General features: G+C 41.3%; 2 protein-coding genes and 1 long non-coding RNA gene across 3 annotated transcripts; 1 reads left to right on the top strand and 2 right to left on the bottom strand.

The window, feature by feature from the left end:
- Nucleotides 1–6: 6 nt before the first annotated feature.
- DNAAF4 (dynein axonemal assembly factor 4) lies at nucleotides 7–5,755 on the bottom strand. Its single transcript, XM_015872801.2, has 8 exons — nucleotides 5,538–5,755; nucleotides 4,915–5,062; nucleotides 4,115–4,248; nucleotides 3,545–3,785; nucleotides 2,661–2,806; nucleotides 2,007–2,116; nucleotides 1,176–1,329; nucleotides 7–604 (listed from the first exon to the last, which is right to left on the bottom strand). The coding sequence occupies exons 1-8, from the start codon at nucleotides 5,658–5,660 to the stop codon at nucleotides 446–448; spliced, it is 1,215 nt and encodes a 404-aa protein (XP_015728287.1). The 5' UTR covers nucleotides 5,661–5,755; the 3' UTR covers nucleotides 7–445.
- A 2,063-nt stretch (nucleotides 5,756–7,818) lies between these two features.
- On the bottom strand, nucleotides 7,819–21,394 carry PYGO1 (pygopus family PHD finger 1). Its single transcript, XM_015872800.2, has 3 exons — nucleotides 21,258–21,394; nucleotides 16,820–16,905; nucleotides 7,819–15,059 (listed from the first exon to the last, which is right to left on the bottom strand). Exons 1-3 carry the CDS (start codon nucleotides 21,304–21,306, stop codon nucleotides 13,938–13,940), a joined length of 1,257 nt encoding a protein of 418 aa, XP_015728286.1. The 5' UTR covers nucleotides 21,307–21,394; the 3' UTR covers nucleotides 7,819–13,937.
- Nucleotides 21,395–21,710: 316 nt separating this feature from the next.
- On the top strand, nucleotides 21,711–25,775 carry LOC107318681. Its single transcript, XR_001557438.2, has 3 exons — nucleotides 21,711–22,702; nucleotides 24,634–24,671; nucleotides 25,230–25,775. It is a non-coding gene; the product is annotated as an uncharacterized LOC107318681 (long non-coding RNA).
- The last annotated feature ends 408 nt before the right edge of the window (nucleotides 25,776–26,183 follow it).

The raw sequence follows: 26,183 nt of genomic DNA, 5'->3' as shown, positions 1-26,183 counted from the left end.
AGTTCAAGTGTTCCATAGTTGCTAATGCACTATACTCAAAATCAGTATAATGTTGTCTCGTGAGCAGCTGAACTACTGGAACCTGGTTTCACATCAGTCTGCTTCACATTCACATCTGAATGCTTCCTAATTTGAAAATCTCACTTCTGACCTCTTACTTCACACTAATACCCTCCATGGCCAGCAGCTTGGTACAGTCAAGAGTTGGCTGCAATGCACAAAAAGAATGACTACCCAATGGACCAAAGGGAGGATGATACAAAACTCACTAAAGCCTTTTTCCTCAAGTAAACTGATGTGTACTCCATAAAGTAGAAGTATAATCAATTTCTGACAACTTAAGTAAAGATTTTTAAAAAACAGTGGGACTGCAATTAGTCAGTAAATTGTCCTTCCTGAAAAAAAAATAAAGGTGTGAGCAGTCTCACTGAGCTAAACTAATTACTCAGTTGTCAGAATGGGTCCATGTGGATGTGTTCACAGAGATCAAGGTCTTACCTTCAGCATACAGCTCCAGCTGACAAAAGGCTGTGCCACGTCTCACATATGCTTTTACTCGAGCATTCTCATTATCAGGAACAGGTGGTGTTAGCAATTCTAGGGCCTTCACAAATGAAAACACCAAAAATAGTTAGAGGTAGATTTTCCATAATTTTGTTTAGTTTCTTTTTTTTGCTTGTTTGTTTGGGGGTGGGTCTTGTTTGTTTAATTTATACATATTCTTTTCACTTAATAAATAACAACTGAAATGTAACTATATGGCCTACATAACTCATTAGGATTTCTATCAGTCATCCTGCAGTTTGATAAATATATTATCACTGCCACAGTTAATATATAGAGATGGTGCAGCCCTTACTGAAAAATGTCTGGTACTGTAAAGGTGTCTTCCTTACCACTACAATCACCTCTTCTTTCTTCACACCAAATGAAGAACATCTCAATACAACACAGCAGGTATTTGTGCATATTCAGTACCCTTTGTGCTCCAAGTTGGTAGTTTTGTTTTAATCCCTACAATATTCCTATGATATTTTACCAGTAAAGAAGCATGTACCAAGTCAGCTGTGAATAACACTATCACATTTTTTAAAGATCTTCTTGAGACAGAAGTATTGCAGTAACAAATCACAGCTGCGTATAAGACAGTAGTCTGAGGATCCATCCATTTATACCTTAGAGGAATCTTCAATGGCTTTGTGTAAATTTCTCAGCTTCAGATGGCAAGCAGCACGATTCAAGTACAGCTGTGGAAGCTTATTGTTTAGCCGGACTGCAAGGTTATATGCATTTACCGCTGCAAGATAGTCTCCTGCTGCAAACATTTTGCTAAGCATAAAGCAAGAAGTGAAACATGATTTGAAAAGGTAACGCATCACAAAACAAATATCTACTTATCGATAAGAATTTAGCAAAAATTGAGGATTAAACAGATTTCATTGGTCATTTATAGCCTTTTCTGAGAACTTAATGCTCAGAATGTCAAACAACTCTCAGAACATTGCATATTGTCCATGCTTTGCAAAGCATCATGTCTATGCTTAAAAGCAGTACATATCGCTAAAAAGTGGACACATCTATGCAGACACATGACCAATTTTAAAAGAGATACATCAGATTATGATTATCTAATCAAAACTTCCTGTGTAACACAGCTACATAAACATACCAATAGTTTTATCAAATTCCTAATGCTTGTTTCAGACAGGTGTTTAACCTCTGGGTAAGTACAAGTGACAGGAAATCACCTAGGTATAATATTCCACTAATTGACCTGTCCTCAGTATGAAAATGTGCTGTATATGATTTTGTTCATGAATTTGCTTCAGCAATTTCATCTCTTTCTATGAGATTAAAACCCCTTAAGCTACCAATAAATTTTTCACTGTGCAGACATTCCTCACCTGTGTTTAGAATAAACAGAAAATATCACAATTATACATAAGACAAACACAATGAAACTAATATTTCATTTTAAATAAATCTTCATACGGAATCTAACTCACTTTCCCTTGTCCTTTAACCAGTCTGGATTCTTCTCCTCTTCTTTTAAATCTTCCAGCTCAGACAAATCAGCACTTATTGTCCTTCGAGCTTCTGCCTGTTTTTGTAGCCACTTTAAATAGACAATTTGCAAGTATTATTTCTGAAGGAAAAATTAAATCTTGTTCTTATTTGCTCATTCAGTCCTACCGAAATAATTCTATTTGCCTCCTATCTTGGACACAGTTAAATATTTAATAATTTAAGACAGGAACAATTTCCTATTTTCCCAAAATATTTTATTGCTACATGAGAAGTAAGGTTACTGCAGCATAATACCTATTAAATAAAGCTCAGGAGAGCTTTACTGTGAGTAGTAAGCTTTAGCGAGTTCTTTTTTAAGACAGAACTTAATGAGTATTAAATGTAAGAGCAAATAAATTTCAAACTTTGTTATTTGTGGAATTCAATATTGCAGATTTTTAATTAAAAATAAGAATGTTATTTATCTGCACAATGCACTGCAAAAAGTATGTAAATCTTTAGGTAAGACTGTATTCTTTTGGAAGATAAGAATAGTCCACAGGTGACGTTTTTGCCAACTTCCTGAATAAAGAGTAAATAGTTTGCCATCCTGGAAGACAAGAGAAGCACCACACAAACAGACCAATCCCTACCTCTTCCTCTTCTGCTACACGAGACTCTCGTAGAGCTGTAGGAAAAACTCGTGGTGTAAAGTTGATTTTAATTGTACCAGCAGATCGAGGAGCTGGTAACTGCTCTTCTTTTAAATTCTCTGAAAAGATACTATGGGAACCATGACCTACAAAAAGAATTAAAGTACCAGAATTGAAAAGTGAAGGAAAAGGGATTATCTTTCTGTTTCTCTTCCCAATTCCAAAATAAACCCAATCTAGAAATTCTGGTTATCAGAAATAAGCCTTCAGGAAAGTTGGGACTTATTCTATTGAGGGAAAGTTTCAAGCAGCATTTGTTCTTGCTGCTAAGCATGCAATCTATTACTGACACTACACTACCTGTCAGAAATGAATTATTTTAATGCACGCTTTCACTCACGTGACTCTCTAGTGGGGCAAGCATAAGACCTAAAACTAATCTTACCAAACAATACAAACAAAACCAAAAGGAACAAATTTTTTGTTGGCTTAGTTCCTTATTGGCTCTCTGAAGGACCAAGGCATGGGAGAGTGAAACGAGCATGCTTATCTCTATGAAAAATGGCAGTTAGACACTCCACTGGTAACATGAACTCCACCCTCAGAAAGTTTGCATTACACTGTTTGAAAGACTTTCTGTTCTATTTCACTAAAGCCTACAACAAAACTTAGCTGGTGTTTCCAAAGACTTAAATGAGAGCTAAGAACTCACTCACTTTAGCTCAATGAATTGCAAGAAAATAAAGACACAAAAGTAACTGCAAACTAAAAAAAAAAAGAGTTCAGTACAGTAGAGACAAAGATAAAAAATGAACCAGAAACATCTAGGAATAAAGTTATATCCACATTGTGCAGAATGTTAAAATATATCTCAATAACACAACCTCTTGTATCTTTGAGTTTGGTCTTAGAAATTCCTTCATTCGAAATTCCAGTTTTGTTTATTTTTTCCCTTTTCTTCTCCTTTAGTTGCTCTACTTCTTCATGCAGTTCCCCTTCATTTTGTACCCTCTTTTGTTTATCATCATCTTTTTGTTGACTTCTCCATAGCTCCAACTCCTTAGTGACTTTCTGTCTCTCCTCTTCTTTCAGACCTTCAATTCTTTTTCTTTCTGCTTCTTCTAGCTGTGTGAATGATAGAACTATGAGATACACAACACTCAATAATAAGATAACTGAGTAAAAGGTGTCATTGTTTTTGCCAGTTTCATACCCCAAGCACATCATCATCATTATCATCATCATCATCATCAAGAGCCCACAGGCAAAGTTATAAAAAATGCTTAAAAATGACTGTGACAGTAATTGTGATGATGAGCAGTAAACTGTGACTAGCTTTTAAAACTCACCACTGAAATAAACATGAGTACTTGGACATTTAACCAACCAGCTCCCAGGTTAGCCGGCAGACAGTTACATCCATGTCTTGGATATCGAGTTCCTTCTACATTTACCTTCATTGTAGCCTCCAAAGCATACTTCTTATGTTCCTGTTTTGTAACTTTTTTTGCTTCTGTCTCCTCTTTTGCCTTTTCTTGTGCTCTTAGAACAGCATTCTCTCTCAGGTGTTGCAGTTCCTCCTTGTTAACTTAAATAAACAAAAACTGTTCACTAATTCAGGTCTGAAATTCTACTGTGACTTACCACTTGCACAGAAACAAGATTCCTCTCTTTCACTTTGCCTTAGAAAATGCAACGCTTCCAGCTCCACGAAGGAGTTTTCATCAAGCCCATCTCCAAACACCAAAATCAAAGACTTGCGAACACACAGAGTTAGTTTCATAAGAAACATTATTTGTCTGTTCTGCTGTACTTTCTATTTTAACAATAAACAAGGTTTAATTTAGTAGACATGCAGCTGCAGGTTACACATTTTTAATTATGATTTGTAAAGTTAGAGCGCAGAATTCTTTTTTTCCCCCTAAATTGGCTTTTCTAGTAATTTCTCTACACAGAACCAGCATTTCAGCCCCAGCGGTCAGTCAACATGGAACTGGCAACACCACAAATATCACCTACAATTTCCTATGAATGAGTGAGAGGTGACCCAGAGAAAAACAAGAGGTATAATGTCCCCGTCTGACATCCACAATGTTCAGTGACAGATGACAATTCCTGCACTTTCTGAAGCCGTAAAGGTAACATTTATCTATATCAAATAACACAATTAGAAAAGCAGCAAAGCCACAGAAAAGAGTTTTCACACAGCTTGGGTTCTTTACACGCAATCTGCTTTTCCCAGCAGAGAACTTACCATCTGCTACAGTCAGGGACTCCCACATGGACGCTTCTTTTTTATACAAAGTGAAGAAGACGATTCCATTGCCGATCTTTGCTGTGCTATTTGTCTCATCAATCGGAGCATATAAAACAGCCTCAAATAAAAAGGGAGGGACGCTTACCTATAAAAACACAGTTAGCAAACACATACTAATAAATGAATTCTTATTTCATTCCTGGGTGTTCCAAGTACTCAACACTCAGGCAACAAGTGCTACTCAGCAAGCTGATTAGCTTAGCATGCCCTACTGAGGTTTTATAACAGCCGGACCAGATAAGAGACCCAAACAGTGTGTTCTTCAGCACCTGAATAGAAATAGCAGACCTCGAGTTTATCATTATAAGTCACAGTATAAGCAGAAGCTTACACAAAAGGCAAAGCAGGTGCTGGCATTATTAGTTGGACCGGTGACACGGCAGCCTAGGGAATAGGTACTATTATAGGGAAACATACTAGGGAATAGGTACTAACAGCTCGCTGCACGTAATGGGACAGCAGAGCCTAACGTTTGTAAGAGACCGCAAAATCAGCAGCGCTGAACGCGTGCTTTTCAACGGAGCAGCGCCGAGCCGCAGCCCTGCTGCCCTGCCGCCCACCTTCAGGTACCGCTCGGTGCAGAAGATGTTGGCGGCGGTGACCCGCAGGCCGCGCACGGGCAGCGAGAGGTACACGGCCGTGCCGCTCTGCCGCCAGCTGTGCTCCCGCAGCCACAGCGGCATGGCGCCGGGCGTTGCTAGGGAAGGCCGAGCGCTTCCGGGGTCCGTAACCCAACGGATCCCGGGCGGAGCGGAGCGCCGCAGGGTGGGAGTGAAGGGCCGCAGAACTCAGCGAGGGGGTCGGATCTCAGCCCGTTACTCACCGAGACACGGAGCTGGTCTGGATTCCGTCAGTCACACCCGAGCAGGGAACGATGGAACGCAGCTCACATTATCCAACTGCCGTTCCAAAAACCCACTGTTGGTACTTTGAGAACTTCTAGTAAAAACTATTACTAGCCGAGGGCTGATTGAAGCACTGAAGCTCCCGATGAACTCTAACGAGGGGCAGGCCATGTAGTGCCCCACACAGTGCTGACCCAGACAGGTAACAGGCTGCTGCCCAAACAGCAATGCCTGTGTCCAACCAAAGCACATAGAAAGCAACTAGTTCTGGGGAACGTCAGCTGAGGAGAAGCACCGGTGCATTTAAATCCCTGACATATGTAAAGTTACTTGGAACTACTTGGAAAAATCCAAAAGAACCAAAAAGGGAATGAGTGAGTGTGTGTGTGTGTGTGTGTGTGTGTACACATGTGCACACGTTCCTAATGTGACTGTATTCTGAAGGAGTGATCAGATGCCAGTGGTTCATACTATGAGCTCACTACTGCTCTCAGAACAACATAGATACTGCAGGGGTTTAGAAACCTTTTTCAGAGAAAGAAATCCATCATAATTGATGTGATCTCTGGGTTATTTTCCACCTTCATTCACCAAGATCAGTATCATCACGGTGAATGCTTGCATGAACGGGAATCTGAGATATGAATTAAGATCCTCATTCCAAGAGCATTCAAAAGTACAAGCAAAACAAGATCTGACTCCAAGACAACATGCTTTAGGTATTCTTACCACACATAACCCTGTCCAAAGATAACAAAGTCTTACATTTGCTGAGGGCCGGCTTTCTGCTTTTCTCATCCAGATGTCATTTTTACTTCAGTCACAGAGAATACACTGAAATGAAGCAGCTTGTTATTTATGCCTGCCAGAAATAACAAATTTATACACAATTTACAACACAGGCCACAGTTACACTTACCAGTATTTGATGTTCTCAAATTACACAAAATAGTTCCAGTACCTTACATTTATACCTGTTTACTTAAATACCAGATCTCCTATGCCAAGCTCCGTACTTCACTTGCAGAAGATATAATAAAAGAAGAAAAAAAGAAGAAGATATAATAAAAGTCACTAACACATTCCTAGGTGAAAGTAGCAGACTGAGGTGCTACAGCACACAAAAGGGACTCAGAAATCAATAGTCACAGGTCAATTCAGAATCTTCTGTTGGTAATAACTTACCAGACAAAAATGCAGAAACATCCCATGGAAAACTTAAATTCTTATTTCCTGTACTTTATAGGACAGAGGCTTGTAGTTCAGACAAATCTTAATATTACTCTGGATCCTCTAGCTGCCAATACATACATATCTTGCAGGGGTTTGCTTCCACCTAATGGCTTCAGAAGCTTTAAACTTTCCTTTTACGCATTCTTATCATAATTTAATAAATACCTTCTCCCTCCCCTCCCCCCCCCCACACCCCTCTTCTAAGTTCTCTCCCATTTCTCTCATCCCTTCACATTTTGAGAAGAGCAGGCACATTTTTTGAGATGCTTTTTATTCCATGAAGTGCTTTCAGTGTGTGGTTTGGGACCACCCATAGCACTGCTTATAAACATCACAGGTAAGGTATTCATTTCCTGCATGTTAGCGATGGCATTTCAGGAAAAAAAAAATAGTAATGGCTCAGTAAGAACTTTATTAATTAGAATAAATAATTATTTGCATAATCTCTTTCCCAAAGTGAAAAGCTCTGCAATTTCATACAGCCAAATGGTGCCTTCGCATTTCTTCCCATCTTTTAATAAATAGAAGGGATATGGTATAAGACCTTTACTAATCTGCTTTGAAGTTAGTTCAGATTAATGCCTCTACAGGACAGCAGCTCTCTCCAACAGAAACAGGAGCTGCCTTTTCCAAATGGATACAGTGGCTTGCAGGGTTACGCCCAATCCAAATGCATTCTCACAGGCAAAACATTCAGAGTTCACTTATGCATTACATCATCTTCATAAAATCGACACAAAATTACCCCCAAAAACAAACAAACTAAAACAAACCCCCACCTTCTTTATTTTAAAAGAAACTTAAACCAGACAACAGAAAGCAACAAAGTTGCATACAGTGCTGGACAAAAATCTATCATATACATTTTCCAAGAACACTTGATTCAGATTCTGATGTATGTTCTTCTAAAGGGGCAAATATTACATCTTTATTAACAGCAAAAGAAGTCAACAATCAGTTCATGTTTTGCACTGCTCAGATAGCCATGGATTGGTAACTTGCCATTTTCAACTCATCTTTAGCTCTAAAAAGAAGGGAGACACAAAAAAATTCCAAGTCAGAAAGCCCCTAAACAACACAATGTCTGCTCTAAGGGCCGTATATAAAAGCCTGGAGGAGAGAATGTCCTTCAAGTAAGAATTCCTCAGCAGCAGCTACCTATTATTTCACATTTCAGGGAAAAAAAAGAAAAAAGAAAAAAGAAAAAAAAAAGAAAAAAGGCAAAAAGAAAGAAAGAAAGAAACCCCAAATATATTAAAAGCTTGCCCTCCTTAAGTTATGTGGGAGTTCAGATGATAGAAGTCTCTAGAAAGGCAACAACCCTTATGACTCCAGCCCTGAACTGTCTCCAGAACAGCAATTCCTGAAAGACAGTGCACAAAGCTGTGAGGAACAAGGTGGGGCTGGATCAGAATTATTCTGAGGCTGACAGTTGTTTGAACATGAATAGGAAAAATTCATCATGTACAGTAAGCAACATAAACATGGGTGTTTCCTGTGATCATAAGCCATGTCTGAAACAGGTAACTGAGACACTGAGTACTTTAAGCTAGAAAGGGTCTGAACATGATTCAGCATTAATTACCTCAGAAGTGATGATACACAATGCTAAAGCACTGAAGAAAGCTCTTGATATCTATGTAAAGCAACAAGGAATTGGAGGCATTCCATCCAAAAAGTGAAGGTGCATCACAAAAGATGAAGTGTAGGACTGTTATATTGCCTTAAAGGTTCTGCTAAGTACGCTTTATTTTCCAATTTTAAGGAAGAGTCTATTCTAATACAGAAAGCTTCAGACAAAATGCAGTAATTGCAGGATAGAGCACATCCAGTTCTACATCTTCCTGCATGTATCTAATCATATCCATTAGATTAAAAAATATATTAAAACCACATGGTTTATAAACCAAGTAAAGAGTGTTGGAACAGGATTTTCACACCCATGAGCTCACTACCAAATGTTCATCCATTTGTCATTGGATAATACTATGGACTTCATTTTAACAGGATGACAATGTACATAAACCTGACATTATGTTCTGAAATGTAGTCAGTTTTAATTATCACTAATTGCCACCATCTATCATACCTCATTCAATGCAAGACACCAGGCCAGCTACCAATCCAAAAACAATTATGTTTCACATACTTCACAGAGTAGCTTCAAACACATCATGATATGAAATAATTTGTATTACATAGTAATTTAATCCCCAGCCACAGGGTTAATGTTGGACATAGTCTGGAAACTTTTTTCCAATTTGAATTACATACATTAACTTTGCCACACGCCACAGCACTAATGCATGTATTACTTCAGACATGCTCTAATTTAAAATTGAAACAAACAAAAAAGTGTTGCAAAAATACATGTCACCAATGTGGAACACATTCAGAATTGTATAAAAGTACTGAACCGATATTCCCAAAACAGGTATATTTAAGCAGTACATAAGGAAAGATTAGTTTTAATATGAAACAGTCATTTAAGTCACATACAACATGATAAGAAGCATAGCTTCCTCTTCTGAAAATGTTACATCAATAGTTTTACTGGCAGGCAATGTTTATATATAATGGGAGGACTATATTTAATGCAGATGTATTATTGTATGAATCAAGGCAAATGTTAAGGAGGTGCTACATTTAATACCTTTGATTCTGTAAAACCTCCCAAACCATAGAAAGCATTTCACTTATAAACATCATGGGCTGAGAACTGCAAGCACTTTGAAGCGTTCCCAACTTCATGCTTGCAGTTCCATTGACTTCACTGCACACTGGAAGTTAAGCCTGAAAACTGTACCTTAAGAATTGGTTATAAGACCCCCCAAAAAATTCAGGTCATAAAGTAAATTCATGCTTGAGCAGCCCCCAGAATTATATTTTTTGTTTTAAACAGAGGGGAAAAAAAGAAAAAAAAAAAAAAACTTTATTGCTTTTCTTTTGTGTCTTTCATCTCAAGATCTCAAATAATAACTAGGCCCCTGAACACACGGAGGAAATAATCATTAGTTCACCCTTCTGAAAGAAGAGATTGAGGTGCAGCCAACCTGCTTGTTACACGCTGTAGAAGCGATCGATAAACCAGCCAGAAGCAGGATTTGTGTTACCTACTCCCCAGCCTATACGCAGCACTGTCACTGACCCTGACACCAATAAAGCATTTCAAAAAGAAAATTGTGCATTTTCTCATTTAAAACTGGTCTCTGGCCAAAACTAAGTACCAATCCAATTCACACCTATTTATTTCAGTCTAGGGAAAGAAAAAACATTTTCAGCAGTGTGAGCTGCATTTCTGAGCACGACAAGAAAGAAAGCCTGGGCTGCATCAAAGAGGAGCGGCCAACTGGGGGAAGGAGATTGTTCCCCATGGCTTTGCTCTCATGAGGCTGCACCCGGATTAGCACCCAGACCCAGGGCCCCAAGCACAGGAGGGATGCGGAGCAGGATCCAGAGGCAGGGCACAATGATGATCGGGCCTGAATGCTGCTCCTATGCAGAAAGGCTGAGGGAATTGGAGCTTGGAGGAAGGCTCTAGGTAGATCTCATTGGGGCGTGACTTTTTACATGGTCTAATAGTGACAGAACAAGGGGGAATGGCTTTGAACTAAAAGAGACAAGATTTAGGTTAGATGTTAAGAGGAAATTCTTTCCTCAGAAAGGTGAGGTCCTGGAATGGGCTGCCCAAAGGAGTTGGGAACGTTCCACCTCTAGATACATTCAAGGCCAGGTTGGATGGAGCACTGTGCAGCCTGATCTGGTGAGGGCAACCCTGCCCATGGCAGGTTGGAACTAAATGATCTTTAAAGTCCTCTCCAACCTAAGCCATTCCATGATGGTTCTATGATTCCATTTAAAAAGGACGCAAGCATTTCCCACAAAAACATAAAGGTTTGTTAGATCTACAGAATCTTTGTAATATTTTGGTATGCAACATCAATACAGTCTAAATCACTAATAACAAAAGAATCACATGATAGCTCAATACAAACTGTTTCATGTAGAGTATTACAAAAAACTTCACCTATTCTAACCAGCCCTCCCTCCCTCCCACCCTTCTATAACTAATTTCTAACTCTAACCAGCTGACATTTTTCTAGTTCCTTACTAATAAAACACAATTGCTGTTTTTCCTGTGCATACTTGAACTACTACTAGTCAATACATGCAGAGAAAAACAAAGTATAATCCTGTCTCTAGGCAGAAAGTCCAAGGATGCCAAGAGCATAACAGTAGGTTAAACATATAGGCCAGAAGAGTTTTTGAGATCCTAATCTGTCCTATCTGTATGATCAGAATGATAACAAGTTTGATTTTGTTGTTTGTTATTTAATGTTTTTAAACTGGCATTTGCTAATGCTTTGGATTTGCAGGTTAATACACACAGTAAATTCAGTGGGACACAAACCCAACATGGTACCCAGTTTAGAAAATAAGAGAAATGATTTTTTCGACTAAGTTTCAAAAGTATATTATTTAAGGCCTTTCAACGTTATATTCCAGAAGAAGTTCATAAGAAGACTGTATTTAAATTCTAATATCTTGGTGACTAACAGAGAAAACACCTAACTTGAAATAGGATTGAGACAAGAGATTTCAAGAAATACACAGCAATTTTAAATAGTGTGTGCTCCAATGGGGTGTGAAAAGGTTATTTTGAACTACCAGCTTGGATAACAATACAACCAAAGGAGCTTCTGTTCAACTTTCAGTCACTGAGCAAAATTTTGATGTCACGTCCATTGCTCTAAGGCTGCACTACAAACTTCACAATGTAAATTCCCATAGAAATGGAACAAATCTGTATCAGCAAGATTTGCTTGTTCAGCTTTTTTAGTTTTTGTGTTGGTCTGCAGTTCATTTTTTAAACATCACACCCCTAACAAAACACGTCTCTGTCAAAAATAAAGCAAGTAGCACTGAAAACAGAAGCCCTGGATCTGCCTTACACTTTCTTTACAGCTTGATAAAGGAAGTCCTTAAGATAAGAACTATGTAATTTACACTTGAGATATTGCCTTCTTTTTCCTGATGAGAGGCGCTATAAAAGGGAAGGGGAATACTATACTTCTCCAATAAAAGGGTATATAAAATTTTTCAGTATTAAAATAAAAGAAAGACAGTTATGTACATCTGCAGAGTATCTCTCAGGACAGTACAACATTAGAGCTAATTTAAAATCAAACACAACAGTGAACTCGCAGATAGGCCTTACTTTTCACTCATTAACAAAGCTTACCATAAAAATAACCTTTTAATATATATGCCTGTATTCTATATAGGCCTCTGTATCACTCATTGCCGCAGAGCTGAGCATCTCCTATCATACTAAGGAACCTGACCAGTACCTGAAATGTTTGACATACCATTTAGCTTTTTAGCAATCAGTAATTATGCCTCCAGAACATGGTGAGCAAGCCACCCATTGCTACAGTACTATCTTTTATTAAGTTAAAACAACATTTTTCTCTACAGAAACACTGATTTTCAATTGCATGTGCAACTTCAGCACTGCTAAGGCCAAAGTGATCAAGGCTAGATGCTCCCCCACAAAAAAAAATAAAAATAAAAAGGGAGAATGGGGAAGGTGTATTCTTGAGAACAAGAATAAAGTCAAACTGCCTATAATAAAAGATTAATTCTTAGAATCATACACTAAGTTCCAGTGCCCTTCATTCTTGACCATAAGATCTCAAGTTCGCTCAATTTCTGCTTGCTGACTCCTGGTGTGAGCTACACTCACAGATCTGAGAGTCGTCTTTGTCTTCACTCTAGATTTTCTTCCCCCTCAAACTGCAAGACTGGCTGAGGCAGTGGTGGGAATTCAGCGTTACTACTTCGCTGGCCAAATTATCTTGCAGTTTAGAGCCTGTGCTATACATACTCCATCACCTCACACCTTTCTTCTCGCCAAGCGGACAGCGTAAGCTCAGGATGAACGCGCAGGCTCCAACTGGAAGCTCTAAGAGATGGGCAGAACTTTACTTAAATTCATTCACAGTTGAGGGTGGAAGCTAGGAGAGGATGAGCAAGAGATAAGTGACTGCACAGGGGCTGTATCCTAACATACGTGCTTAAGATGGATAAAGAAAGGTTACACATGTAACCTTAGTTTTGGTATTCTCTAGATTTTAAAGCACTAGACTTCTTCAACTTGATCTGTCCTAGCTTCTTCCAACGTAAGTGTATTTTGTAACCATTTCCTATACTGCAAGACCTAGTAAGAGTCCTCAGCAATTGTTTGCTGAAAAGTCAAAAGATCCTTGCCTTTTCAAGGAAGTACCAAGGTATAAGATTTAACGGGTTTCATTGCATTACTAAGAATGAAATAACTGATTTTAGAATTGTGTTAATGCTTTAGTTAAAAATCAGAAAAAGCACATATAAAATCCTCTTATTTATTCTAAAAAAATACAAACTATTAGTACTGCACAACTCCTCCATGTCATCTCCATGATATTCAAAGAAAAAGATGGCAAGAGCATCACTAATGGACATTCAACAAGAAAGAAAAAAAAGCAATGAGTGCTTGCAAGTACAGTACCATTAAAACTGAATAGTAAATGCTAGTGTTAGTTAACACAATACTAGCAAATTAGGGACTATTCTTAAAGGACTATTTTTGCCTTCAATAAAATTGTCAATGCACATCCTACTTCTGATCAGAAACAACAAAAAAAAAATATTCCACCCTGTAAAACATTTGCACACAAAGTTAAGAACACAAAAGTTGCGATGGAACTTCATGAATTAAAACCGATAGGGGAAAATAACATGACAGCAATCAAACACAATTGATTGTCTTCAGAACACAAAGTACTTGATTCACACCCAAATCTTCATAGTAAGTAGCTCAGCCACTACCACCAATTCACGCTGTTAGCCATCCGTATTCAGTGCCGGTGGCCCTGCAGTCTCTCTCGTACGCATTAGCTGGATGTCTTTGTCAGCCATACATGTATCACAACCCCACACTGCTGATGCTTCTGCTGTAAGAAGGCCATAGGCTGACTCAGTCATGCCAGTACAGATTCGATGAAACCATTTTTGACAAGAGGCTTCACACAGGATGGCATCCTGGTCATCATTAACTTCGTGTGTACAAATTCCACATGGATAGACGGGTTCAGAGGACGAGTGACCATGCCGGCTGGGATGAAGGGGTGTTTTGCTGCTCTTTTCAGAGTTGCATCCTTCAGCCGTACCTCGAGGCTGGCGGGACTTACTTTGAGTCCCATTTGAATGGCCAGTATTAACGTTATCAGCACTATTAGAATGGGTAGTATCCTGATTTACCACATTGTTTCGAGTAGCATTTTTTAGGTCATTGTTACCTTGATTCACAACATCCTCTGTCCTGTGATGATGCTGAAGAGCAACAGTGTTCTGGCTGGATGCTTTGCTGGCACCTTGACTAAAGTCTTGTTTTTGTGCTGATGATTTTGTCTGGTTGTAAGTGCTCGGTGGAGGAACAAAAGAGTGGCTTGACTCCAGCTGAGAATTTGGGAAATTTGAATTGTTTCCAGGACCAAAGTTAGGCGGCACATCAGGATGTGGTATCTGTCCAGAATGGCCAAAGTTCTCACCAGGATTTGGTCTGAAATGTTGACCAGGCATACTGACATTCTGATTTATCTGACTGCCACTATAAGGTGGCTGATTCCCAAAACCAGAGTTATCATGTGGACCAAAGCTGAAAGAGTGGGGTCGACTAAAACCCATTCCTACAGGGTTTTGAGGAAGAGGGTGTGGTTGGTTTCTGAGGGAATAGGAACCACCATATGGTGTGGACACTCTGTGCAGCACGTGAGGTGGCATTCTGAAAGTGTTATAGCCTCCAAAGCCAGGATAACCAGGATTACTAAAATAAGGATTTCCTGAAGGAAGTGGTTTATAAGACACGGTATTATAGTTGTCATCAAATGGATTTGCAGCTACAAGGTGGTCAGAGCTTGGATTCGGCGGTGGGGCATATTCAGATGGAGGAGGAAATGAAGATCCCTAAAAACATTTTAAATACAGCATATTTATTAGTTTAACCATGTCTTTACAAGAGAGACCAACCACAAGGTCCTGGATTAGCAGCACTACCGCTAACAATCACAGTTCAGTTGTTGTGTAAAGCTCCCTCACCATAACACACCAAGCTACCTGAAATTTCAGTGAAAGGAAGAGAGAAGTTTGAGCTCCGATAACAGTGATATATAATCATTTCAGTGTTTTAAAAATTGTGCAGTTGCACAACCATGCTTCTGAAGACGCTACTTAACACATGACTTTTTCCCCCTCTGTTTTTTTCTTAATAAATGCAACAAAACAAAAAGCCACGTGTCTTTAAATACACGCACATAACATTTTTGAAATGCTGAAGAGCAGATCTGGAGTATTTCCTTAGTGTCATTTTGAGTTCAGTTTACTGGAAATACATCTCTCAAGACGCCCCACTTCTGTGAGAACGTACAAACCTAAAAAAGTAATGTTACTAGATACCTAAAGAAAAGTATAGGTAACACAGGAGACTGCACACAAGAATTTTCCTTATTCTATGTACCAAACAGAAGTGTCCCTAAGAACATTCAGTGACTGTGGACAATCTATTAACTATTGTCAGTAAGATTAAAGTACAAGGACTTCTGGTTAGAAGGCATAACCAAGTCTTCAGTGGAGCCCAGAGGCTGCTAGAATGTCCTCAGAGAAGCTATACAAATGAATCTCATCCTAGACCAGCCTGTGGGGAACATCCAGCTACTGCACCTTCACCTGAGCTCCTCACAGAAAGGATGGCTTCCTATTAATAAACTAAGGCTGAAGTTTTTATTCCCCCCCAAATTTCTGCTGTCCTGTCCTGCATGTCTCAAACATGGTAAGAAAAGTGTGGAAACTCTACATCATCACCATTTCTGAGCAACAAGAAAGCTCCAAGAGTAGCTTTCTGAAGCTCTGCAATTAATCGGTTGTTTCTTAGAGCAGGTTTCAACATGACTACTTTGAAAGGAAACAAAAAATGAGAAGACAAATCCCCATGGATTGGAATCAATTAATACTGGATAAGCCTAAGAGAAAGTGATCGTTTGACCTTCGTAAATACAATTACTCCTGCCAAGCAGTAAAAAATTAACAGATACTCTCACTCAGTGGTGAATAAATACACAAAGGAACATTCGGCTCTACAGATATCCAATTACTTCAGCTGTTTTGTATTCTGGCTTCCTTTTTCAGAAACAGAAACTGTATAGAAATGCCAGTTTGCAACGATTCACTGCAAAAGAGATAAACCTGCCTCATAGTTTTTGCTTGAAAAACCACACGGGGAGTATACCAGGAATTTGGTCAAAGCATTAACAAACTGCACTGATCTATTAGCCCACAAATCTACATATGTAGGAATAAAAATAAAAGTAGTAGTCTCACTGCAATTACTCATGCTGTACAGATTGCTACCAATGGCTATACAGTCACTAAAAGAAAGTCTGTCTCAGAATCAAATCCATATGGTAAAATGCAAGTCCCACAGTCTCACTGTACTTCTCCCCTTATAGTGCTTTGGCAATCTACAGAGACCTAAAATAACTTTAGTGAGGATAGCTAGTATGATAAAGTTTAATGAAAGGAGTTAAAACTTCAGCTTCACAGTACAACCAATATATTTTTAATGTAAAAGCAGTTTGTGAGAACAGACCAATATTCTGCACAGAGTAAGACGGTCATTTCATCTAACAACATCTGAGTACGCTACTTATTAACAACCAAATGGAACTTACCTGTGTATTTGCTTTGCGCTTTTTCTTATCAGGGCTTCCAAGCTGTACTCCAGGTCCTCCTAACCCATCCAATCCACCGTCACCACCTACAAAATTTCAAGCAGTGCAATTCTGCATTAGTTCACTCACAGACTGTATTTTAAGTATGTCCCCGTTCATCACAGAAGTGCTGTCTGTTACAAATTCTGAACTTACAATGCACGGCGTCAGAATTAATGCAAGTCTTTGAGAAGCAAACACACAAGAGTGAAAAGTTAACATTCATTACACACAGCTACTCAACTATTACCTCGCTAATGTCCGATTCATGTTCACTACAGTCTGAATAAAGCTTTCTTTTCATTTGGTGCTTGTCATTCCCTAGATTCTTAACATCTCTACTTCAACTGAAGCATTTACCTGCATAAAGCATAAAACTTTCAGAAGAACTGCTTAAAACCATGCTGAAGATTCACCTCCTATTTAACTTAGATGTGGCGTTTATCACACTCACCATATGACACACAACAGCCCGTTACAATATGCCATGAAGGAAAAAAAAGCAAAGAGGAGCACATCTGTGAATATCCACTGGAAACCTGCCATATTCCTCGGACAGATCTCCATTTTACCAGATCTGAATTTCTCTAAATGCAAGACTTGATTAAATAAAAAGAAAGCTGCCAAGAAATGAGAGAAGCTGCAGGTGAGTCTGACTTACTCCGTAGAAATCTCATTAATTGAGCACAGCTGCTCTGGCAAAATAAATAAGGAAAAGACTGTTCATTTTATTGATCACTTCATTCGATCTATACTAAGAGATATCTGTACTTCACTCAGCACTTACCCCAGCCTTAAGAGTGCAACAAGTTCTCAAAGTTGTGCAAATTAAGGCTTTCATTTTTAAAGCTTCAGTTCTTGCACACTCATTATTCCACCAGTTTTGCCTTCATGGGGTTCAAAAAGTTTACCTCCATTTGGGAATACAAAAGCAACAGTGAGCCAAAGCACAGAAGTTACTTCTAGGTTACATGACAGCACTCCGGCCTATAGGTTTTAACACCATTACATCAAGAAACTAGATGTTAATTTTTTCCCAGGCCCATTAAGGCAGTAGTTTGTTTATTTTAGAAAAATAATAGGAGTAACAGTATAAAACCATAAGAATTGGGCAATATGGGCTGAAAAAATTTACTGTTACTTATTAAAAACTCAAATTCTGAATACAAGTCAAACTCCATCCAGATGTAAACATAAAGAGAAACCCGTGTGTTCAGCTGTATCACTGAAGATAACCTGAAAATAACAGATTTATCAGCAGTATTATGCAGAGCAGCATCACGTGTGACATCACACCAGCTCTATGTTACAGCAGCACTTCCAGCACATGGCTAAACCAGCTTTAGGACCGTACAGGAGCATAACACAAAATCTCCCGTGTCATAAAGAATTAGATCTACCCTATATAAACTAAAGCATGCAACTGTTGCTTCAAATACTCCTGATCAAAGGAAGCCAACAGCCGAGCACCACAACAAGCTCTCACTGCCAGCAATTTCCTTTTTAAACTTGCACTCAGCCTTTGCCCCTTTCCCCTCAACACACACACACTTTTTTCTTTGCCTTAACAGGTTTCAGGGAAATTACCAGACCTACTTCAAATAAAAATCCCATTTGACTTGAGCTTTAATAAGTTCCTTTTGGCTTTGGCTGTCGCTGCAGAGATTTCATCTCTGCTTTATGTATATGTAATTCCTAAAACATTTCATTACTCATAAGATATATGTAATTGGACCTCTCCAATCAACACCTATCATTACTGGCAAATTTTGAGTCTGAATTTCAGAGGCTACGGCATGAAGTCATGATCCAGCTCCCAAAATAAACTCACGCTTGAGCACAGTGTATCCCGGTACAACCTACCATCAGAGCAGCAAGGGATTAAGCTGGAGGGGAAAAAAAATGCCATTAAGCTTTGATTTAAAATATACAACACGGCATGCACTTAGCATAGTATGCAGCCACATTACTTGTGGATGCAAAACCATCGCTATATAGTTTTATATAAAGGTGACAAACACCACTTAAATGCCAACCCTACACATCACCTTCACAACAGACTATTTGCTCAGAGCTGTCTCTGCACTTCCCATCAGCTTCTTCCCCTCCACAACTCTTTATGGGAGACTGTACTGTGAGCACCCTTCCTCACTACTGCAAAAAATACACTTCTCCATATGGTTCTATATTCTTAATACATCAGCATTTGCTAATGGCAACATGTTACAAATATTCTGATTTCTTTGAACTCAACAACTAGCAGCACGGAACTTACTACAGCTACAAACAGAATGCAGTGAACCACAGGAGAGTGCCCATGTACATGGGAGAAGTTGCAACTTAGTAAAATGACATACAAGCTTCCTCTCTCAGATCTCATTCTTCAAATATGTTAGCGTGTAAATCTCTGGATTCTATAATAAGAGCCACCAATTACTGCCCGGATTACTCACGTGGGGAAAGTCCATCATTTGCAAGGGCTTGCAGAACCGAGTCCTACATCTGGAACATACAAAGCTTTTGTATTTGCAGTTCTCACCGTGTGAGGCCGGTGATTTAATTTAGCCCTACGAATTTATGTTTTCCCTGTGGATTTTATAATGATTTAATTTATACATGAAAGGAAGCTGACTGTTAGTCCGAGCAAACCTCCACGAGAAGAGTGAATGAGAGTCATTTTCATGCAGCCAAAATAAACTTTGGGGAAAGTCACTCCTGGTACCTGCCACACAGACTCGTCTTTAAGAGGCACACTGAGCATTTGGGAACCTTGTGATATTTGCACAAAGGGTCTCAAAAAAAACCTTAATCTGTGACTCATTTTGCAGCAAAAGAAAACACCCCTCAATGTGTTTGACTGGAACATCCTATACTTAGATGGACTTAGAGATACAAATGCATAACTGATACCTATTCCCCTGTTACATATTATTTTGTATTGCATTTTGGCCATTTACAATTCCAGAGCACACGGGGAGTGAATCCCACATCCCCTCTGGTTTCACACACAGACACTTTCAATGTGAGTGCAAAGAACTGAAAAGTGCAGTTCTGTCTACACAGCTGGATATTATGGTTATGTATAATTTATGTCGTACTCAACATATTGCAAATACTCCACAGAGCGTTTTCCTATTCTCTGACAAAACTCTGTCTGGGATTTTACAGCATGGGAGTCACAGTCTTCTTTACGGTGCTCTAATAACATCTCCCAGCAGTTATAAATGGCCAAACACACTTTTTACTATGGTCAAAAAGCTGGAGAGCCAGGCTTCAAGCAGACCCAGTGAGGCTACACTGCGGGCCCGATCCCACAAGCGTGATGTGAAGCAGTAATCACAGAGAACTTGGTGGGCACCTCCGGAGTGTGAAACTGCATGCCTGTGTATTTGCAGAACCAAAGCTCGGAGCGCAGCCTAATGAATCCCAGTCCCCTTTGTAAGGCAGCTGCACGTTTCCGTTCTCTCACTCTCGAGGCTGTGATCCAGCTGTTACCGGACCGGTTTTAGAGAAGTGAACTGTAAATCAGTGACAATACGGATGACAGAATTCCCACCTTTCACCACTCGGCCACCCACAAAAAGCTTAAAACGTTAAGAACAATGGGATCCCAGGAGCGATGCAGGAAAGGGAAAGAGAAGCGATAAACTTCGGCTCTTATCATTAAGCCATCATTTCCAACCAACTCCGATACCCGACTCATTATTTCACTCAGAAACGCGCTTCTGCTTTTAAGAACCGTGCGGACACAGTAACTGCTCTGCAAACCGATGGCTGGTGCCCTTCGATGCGCAGCTCGAGGCAGAGCACACAGCGCACATTTCCAAGCAATGCCCGTTCAGAGCTACCAGAGCCACGCACCGGGACTGCTAATGAAAGGGAAAAAAAACCGCGGAGAAACGTTTCCCTTCCCAGCGAGAGGAAACAAAACCCCAACTAAAACCAGCCGCGGGGCAGAGGAGCGCTCCGTGCGATTCCCGGGTTCCGCATCGACACCAACTCGGACATGTGGCATCGCCGACGTATTCCCTTGCACCAGCGCTATGCACGCCGCATACTAATGGGCGGCACAGGCAGCAAAACACAACAGCGATCACCGCGCAGCGCGGCGCCCGGCAGCGCGCTCCGCCGCCCCGACTTCGGTATCTCCAGGCCCGGAGGCTGCGGGAACCCGCGGGGCCGGGCCGGGCCGCACCGAGCAAACTTAGCGCGGCCCCGTTCCGCCCGGCCCCGCCGCACCGAGCGACCCCGTGTCCGAGGGCCGGCAGCTTGGGGCCCGCAGCGCAGCGGCTCGGGGCCGGCGTCCCCACGGGCTCCCTCAGGGCTCCCCTCGCGGGAGTTAGGCCCCGCCGGCCGCCCCCGGTCAGCCTGCGACCCCCCTCCGCCCCCAGCGCGGTACCTCGGGATCTCTTCAGCGCGATGGGGTCCTTCTCCTGTTCCGCTGACATTACAGACAGCGGCGCATGGCTCCCAGGGCGGCAGGAATCGGGGCTCTTTGATGCTGCTGCCGCCGCCGGCCCGCACCCCGCCCCCTCCGCCCCCGCCTCCTCCGCCGCCGCCCCCGCCCGCCGCAGCCGTGTCCGCCGCCGCCACAGCGGCGAGAGCCGACGGACTTTGCAAACTTTGGGAGCCTCAGGGCTCCGCGACGGCCCGCGTCGAGCAGACGGCAGCTAACGCCGCTAACGCCGCTAACGCCGCCCGGGGCTCCGCGGGACTCGGCGCCGCTCAGGGCAGCACCCCGCGGGCCGCAGCCCGGCTCCTCGACCGACCCCGCCAACGTGCCCCGCGCAGCGACCCCCACTCAGCGCCCCGAGCGGCTCCGGCGCTCCCCGCACCCCCTGCACCCCCCGCACCCCGCGCTGCCCCCGGGCCCCGCCGCCAGGAACAAAGAGCCCCCGCCGGCACGCGCCGCTTCAGGACGGGCTCGCTCCGGCCGCACGCTGCGGCGGCTGCGGGGTGTGGGGGGCAACGAGCGGCCGGTGGGGCCGGCGGTGAGAGCGGGACGGGCCGCTCCCGCCCTGACTGTCCGGGCGACGTGCGGGGCTGCCCAGGCGCTTTGTCGGCGCAGTGACCCGAGCGACGCTCCGTGCAGTAACAGCCCACGAGTCACCGCTCGGCCGTGCTGATGTTTTACGGTTTCCCCGCGTAACGCCTCACAAGACCCGCGCTCCAGACTCGCTTCTCACCTCCGGGCGGCAGCTCCACGTTCCCGCAGCGCTGCCGGACTCGGCAGGTGGGCACAGCCGGGCGCGGGGCCCTCCCGGGGGCGGGGCTCCCTCACTCAGGTGCGCCCCGCACCGTGACAGCGGGGCGGACACAGCGGGGAAACGCCCCGAGCCGCCCCTGCCGCCTCCCAGCACGTTACAGCTGTGCAGCGTTACAGGTGGAGGCTGAGCCCGGGCCAAAAGTGTTCAACAACGGGACCAAACATCCTGGGTAAGGCTTTGTCCTCCTTAGCTGGGATGGCGATGTCCATCCAGCTGTGCTGACACCTGTCATTGATTTCACGGTACCTTTCCATCAGCACATGGCACTTGGCACAGAAGACCATCAGGGCAGGGAGGTGGGACACGAAGCGCTGTTTGTATAGACGTTAACACATCAGTGTTACTGTTGTTTCTGTCTTTTTGCTTTCTCATTTTGCAGTTCTAACTGAATAAAGTTATTCAATTTTCACGTCAATTTCTGCCTTTCCCCAGACATCATTTTTATTTGTCCACAGTCTTTGCAGCGATCTCAGCATGCGGTACCTTGAAGTACAGCGCACTGCCGCTATTCTCATGGGATCTTCTGGTTAATTTTGTGTAATCTTGCTGGAGAGAAGCATGGCTTGTTATTAGCAAGGTGGGTGTGAGCTCGTCTGTATCTGCAGGAGGATGTTTTAGCTGTGAGGAGATTTGCATTTTCTGTGCTGGAGCTCGCTGTAGGCCTAGATGATTCTCCCAGGACTGCACAAGCTTTTGTGCAAGGCTGCCTTGTAATAGCATGTAGACTGTAATTATGGATGTGCAGATTGATGTCACAGAGGCTGTAAGGGCTCCTAGGGGATGATTGTCTGCATTGGAAATGGGAGTGGGGAATTCAGACTTTAACCCAGTGCTCTAATTGCAAAAAATTGTGTTTTGCTGTTCATCTAAATTCAGTTTTAACTTGTGCTCATGACTTTAGTGAGTTGTCTGCAAGAATCCTGTTAGACCAGCTTTGCACTTCTAAAGCTACACGAGAAATGGCTGAAGCTGTGTCTGAAAAGGAATCCATTCACTTGCTCAGGTGCCTACAGCAGCATCTCAAACCTCCAAAAAGCCTAAAAGACACTCATTATCACACTCTGTTGCCCACCTGATTGCCATGCAGCACATTAGTTGTCCTTAAGGTTAATTCATCATTTCATCCACTCAAAGATTCACATTAATTAATAAAACTCAGGGGGACTTAGTAAGAGCTTAGTAATACCTAAATAGAGGTTACTGAGAGCAAGGCTCTGCTGAAGTGAGTAAGGGCAGAATGAGACTTAATGGTCATAGACTGGAATGGGAGGTTCCAATAGGATGTGAGGAGGGGAATATAGCATGGGTGGCATCAGGGTTTGGCATGTGCACCTGTGCAAGTGTTGTGGCACATGGAAACGTAGCACAGTTGCCAGTAATCTTCTGCCTGGATGGAAAATGCTGACATGGAGAAAGGGAGCACATACAGGGAGACTTGGATTACAATGGCTTTGGCTAGTGACAGCCTTCCAGCATCAGTAACTTGGTCTTGGTCCTCCCTGCCAATTATGTGAGTGGGGGAATAATTCATTCTACTAAGAACTGCTTTCTCATGTCATACAGATTAAAGTTCTGTTCTACAAACACTTCACTTGTTTCACAATATCACCATGATAACAGGACTGTTTACCAAGGCTGGACGCAATTTCTGTTAGGCCTGAGAAAACATTAGGATCATCTAAACTTATGTACTGACTACTCATCTACATAATATAAAGTACAAATCACAATCTATTAATTCAGTTAATAGATTCTACTTTAATCTGAAATCAATAGAAAACTGTAGGTAAAAAGTGCAAAAAATTGCTTTATTAATTCTGTGAAAGAATGTAATTTTTTTCTTTGGTCTATTTCCTTAATTTTCTTCAATAAAGAGCACGATATTTTCCAATCAATTATAGGGCTTGAGAAAGATCGTGCCTTTGTCTTATAGTGTAGACAATCACTGGCTGATAACTTTCCAAAGCAACATATAAGTGGGCTGATTAAAATGTGTGTGAATTACACTCTAGTGTCACATCTATTTCAGAACAAGATTTTTAATATTCCAAGCAAACTTTTGGGCAGTTCTTAAGAACTGTTGAGTTTAAACTGAGCATACCTAGAAAATACACTTGTTGAGTGCACACTTACTCACCTCTTCAGTTTACAGTTCAAACATAGCCAAGTTCAAGCATTTCAGGAACAACCTCAGTGCACTCAGATTCTCTTACCAACAACACGTATGACTTGTAAAGTTCCAACCTATAATTTCTCCATCAGTCTTTAACTAACATTTGATATCCAGTGCATAAAAATTAATAAATGCAGACTGTAGGCATTTAAAATATGAAGGCATCTGATTAGTTAGGAACATAGGTTTCATTATTGTATTTATATACTAAAGTACAACATTTTTAAAAGAAATCCAGTGGAGATATATGCATAAATCAGATTGTATATGTATAAAGCCCCATTTGGTCTTCATGCCATCAAGGGACATAAGATTTCTTTGTCCTTTTCCTCCAGGATAAATACAATGGAAACTTGTCTGCCATATTATCCAGGTAATACATTTTAAACACAGACAAATACACATTTGACAAACCTTTGTGGGCTTCTCCACAAAACAGGTCATTACTCTACTCAAGGAAGTGTTCTTGTCTTGAGCAATGAATAGTGAAGTGGGGACACTCTGTGGGGAAGTAAAAGAAATGCAATTTCATGTCTTTTCTGGATTATCATCTCGAATTCTTTACATTTTCCTGTTTATCATAATTTGATGAAAAGAAAGACGAGCATTTAGTTGATGTGCTTGCACAGTTCTCTTAAGAACCCCTTCTGGTTTTCTGCAAAGGCCATGCTAATCTTTGCAATAATTGCTTATGAAACCAATTTTGATCCAGACTCCATCAGTATCTTTATTGAGGGTTACAAAGTTTGAGTGCTGTATAAACATGCAAAAGCCTTATTCCAGGCTGTCCTATGCATCAGTGCATTTGTAAGTAATTAAATTTAGGCAATGTCTGATTGGATTTCCAATGGAAAACTGCCTAAGTGAAACTGTGCTAGCAAGGAACAGTTGATCCACACTGGAGCCATTTGTGAAGGACTGTATCCTGCAGGAGCGACCCAATGCTAGAGCAGGATGAAAGCATGAGGAGGAAGGAGCAGCACAGATGAAACTATAACTGCCCACCATCACATCCCTCTACAGCACTCAGCAGAAGGAGATAGAAGAGCTGAGAATGAAGGAGTGAAGTTGAGCCTGGAAAAAAAAGGAGGGAGGGAAGTGTGTTTTTGGTTTTGTCTTTGTTTTGTATTATGCTACTCTGTTTCTGATTGGCAATAAATCGATCTTCCCCAAGTTGAATACTCTGCACATAATGGTAACTGGCAAGCAATTTTCCAGGTTTTATCTTAAGCTTTATCATATTGTTTTCTTGCCCTGTCCTGTTGAGGAGCAGGTGTGAAAGGGTGATTTGCTGGGCACCTGGCAGCCATTCAGCATCATTACACTGCAATTATACAGACATTATTACAGTAAGAACTCATGTCTTTGCAGTAACTACCGAGGGTTTCCACAGTTAGCAAGTAAACAAGGAAATGTAATTGGACAACAATTGAGGGGATTGCTCCATGACATTGTTTGCTACGTCAGCTATAGCTTTAGTCTTTGTTTTTAAGGAAAATATTTACTGGAATATAGTAGCAAAAAAACCTGAAAGCTACTTTGAACAAATAAGAATGTCTGAGTAACAGGAGATCCGCTGCGATGAAGCAGAAAACAGCTGTTGTCTGAATTTGTGGGTCTGTGTACTGTGAAAGAAATTGAGCTAAAGCAACAGAAATCAAAATGAAAGAAAATATATCACAAGGATACCTTTGTTGGAGAATGCAGTAAAAAAAAACCAAACAACAAGACAGATTTTTTGCTATCCTTTAAGAGTTGATTATGAATCAAACTTAATTACCTCTTCTGTTTATTGGGCAACAAAAATAAGGAAGAACACAAGAAAAGATAACTAAATAAGCCTAAGCACAGTGTGACCTAGTTACATTGATGCTCTCACCCACTA

Source organism: Coturnix japonica, chromosome 10 (genome assembly GCF_001577835.2).
Source record: "Coturnix japonica isolate 7356 chromosome 10, Coturnix japonica 2.1, whole genome shotgun sequence".
NCBI lineage: Eukaryota > Metazoa > Chordata > Aves > Galliformes > Phasianidae > Coturnix > Coturnix japonica.
The sequence above is the reverse complement of the archived record's forward strand: the minus strand, read 5'-3'. Positions and strand labels throughout refer to the sequence as shown.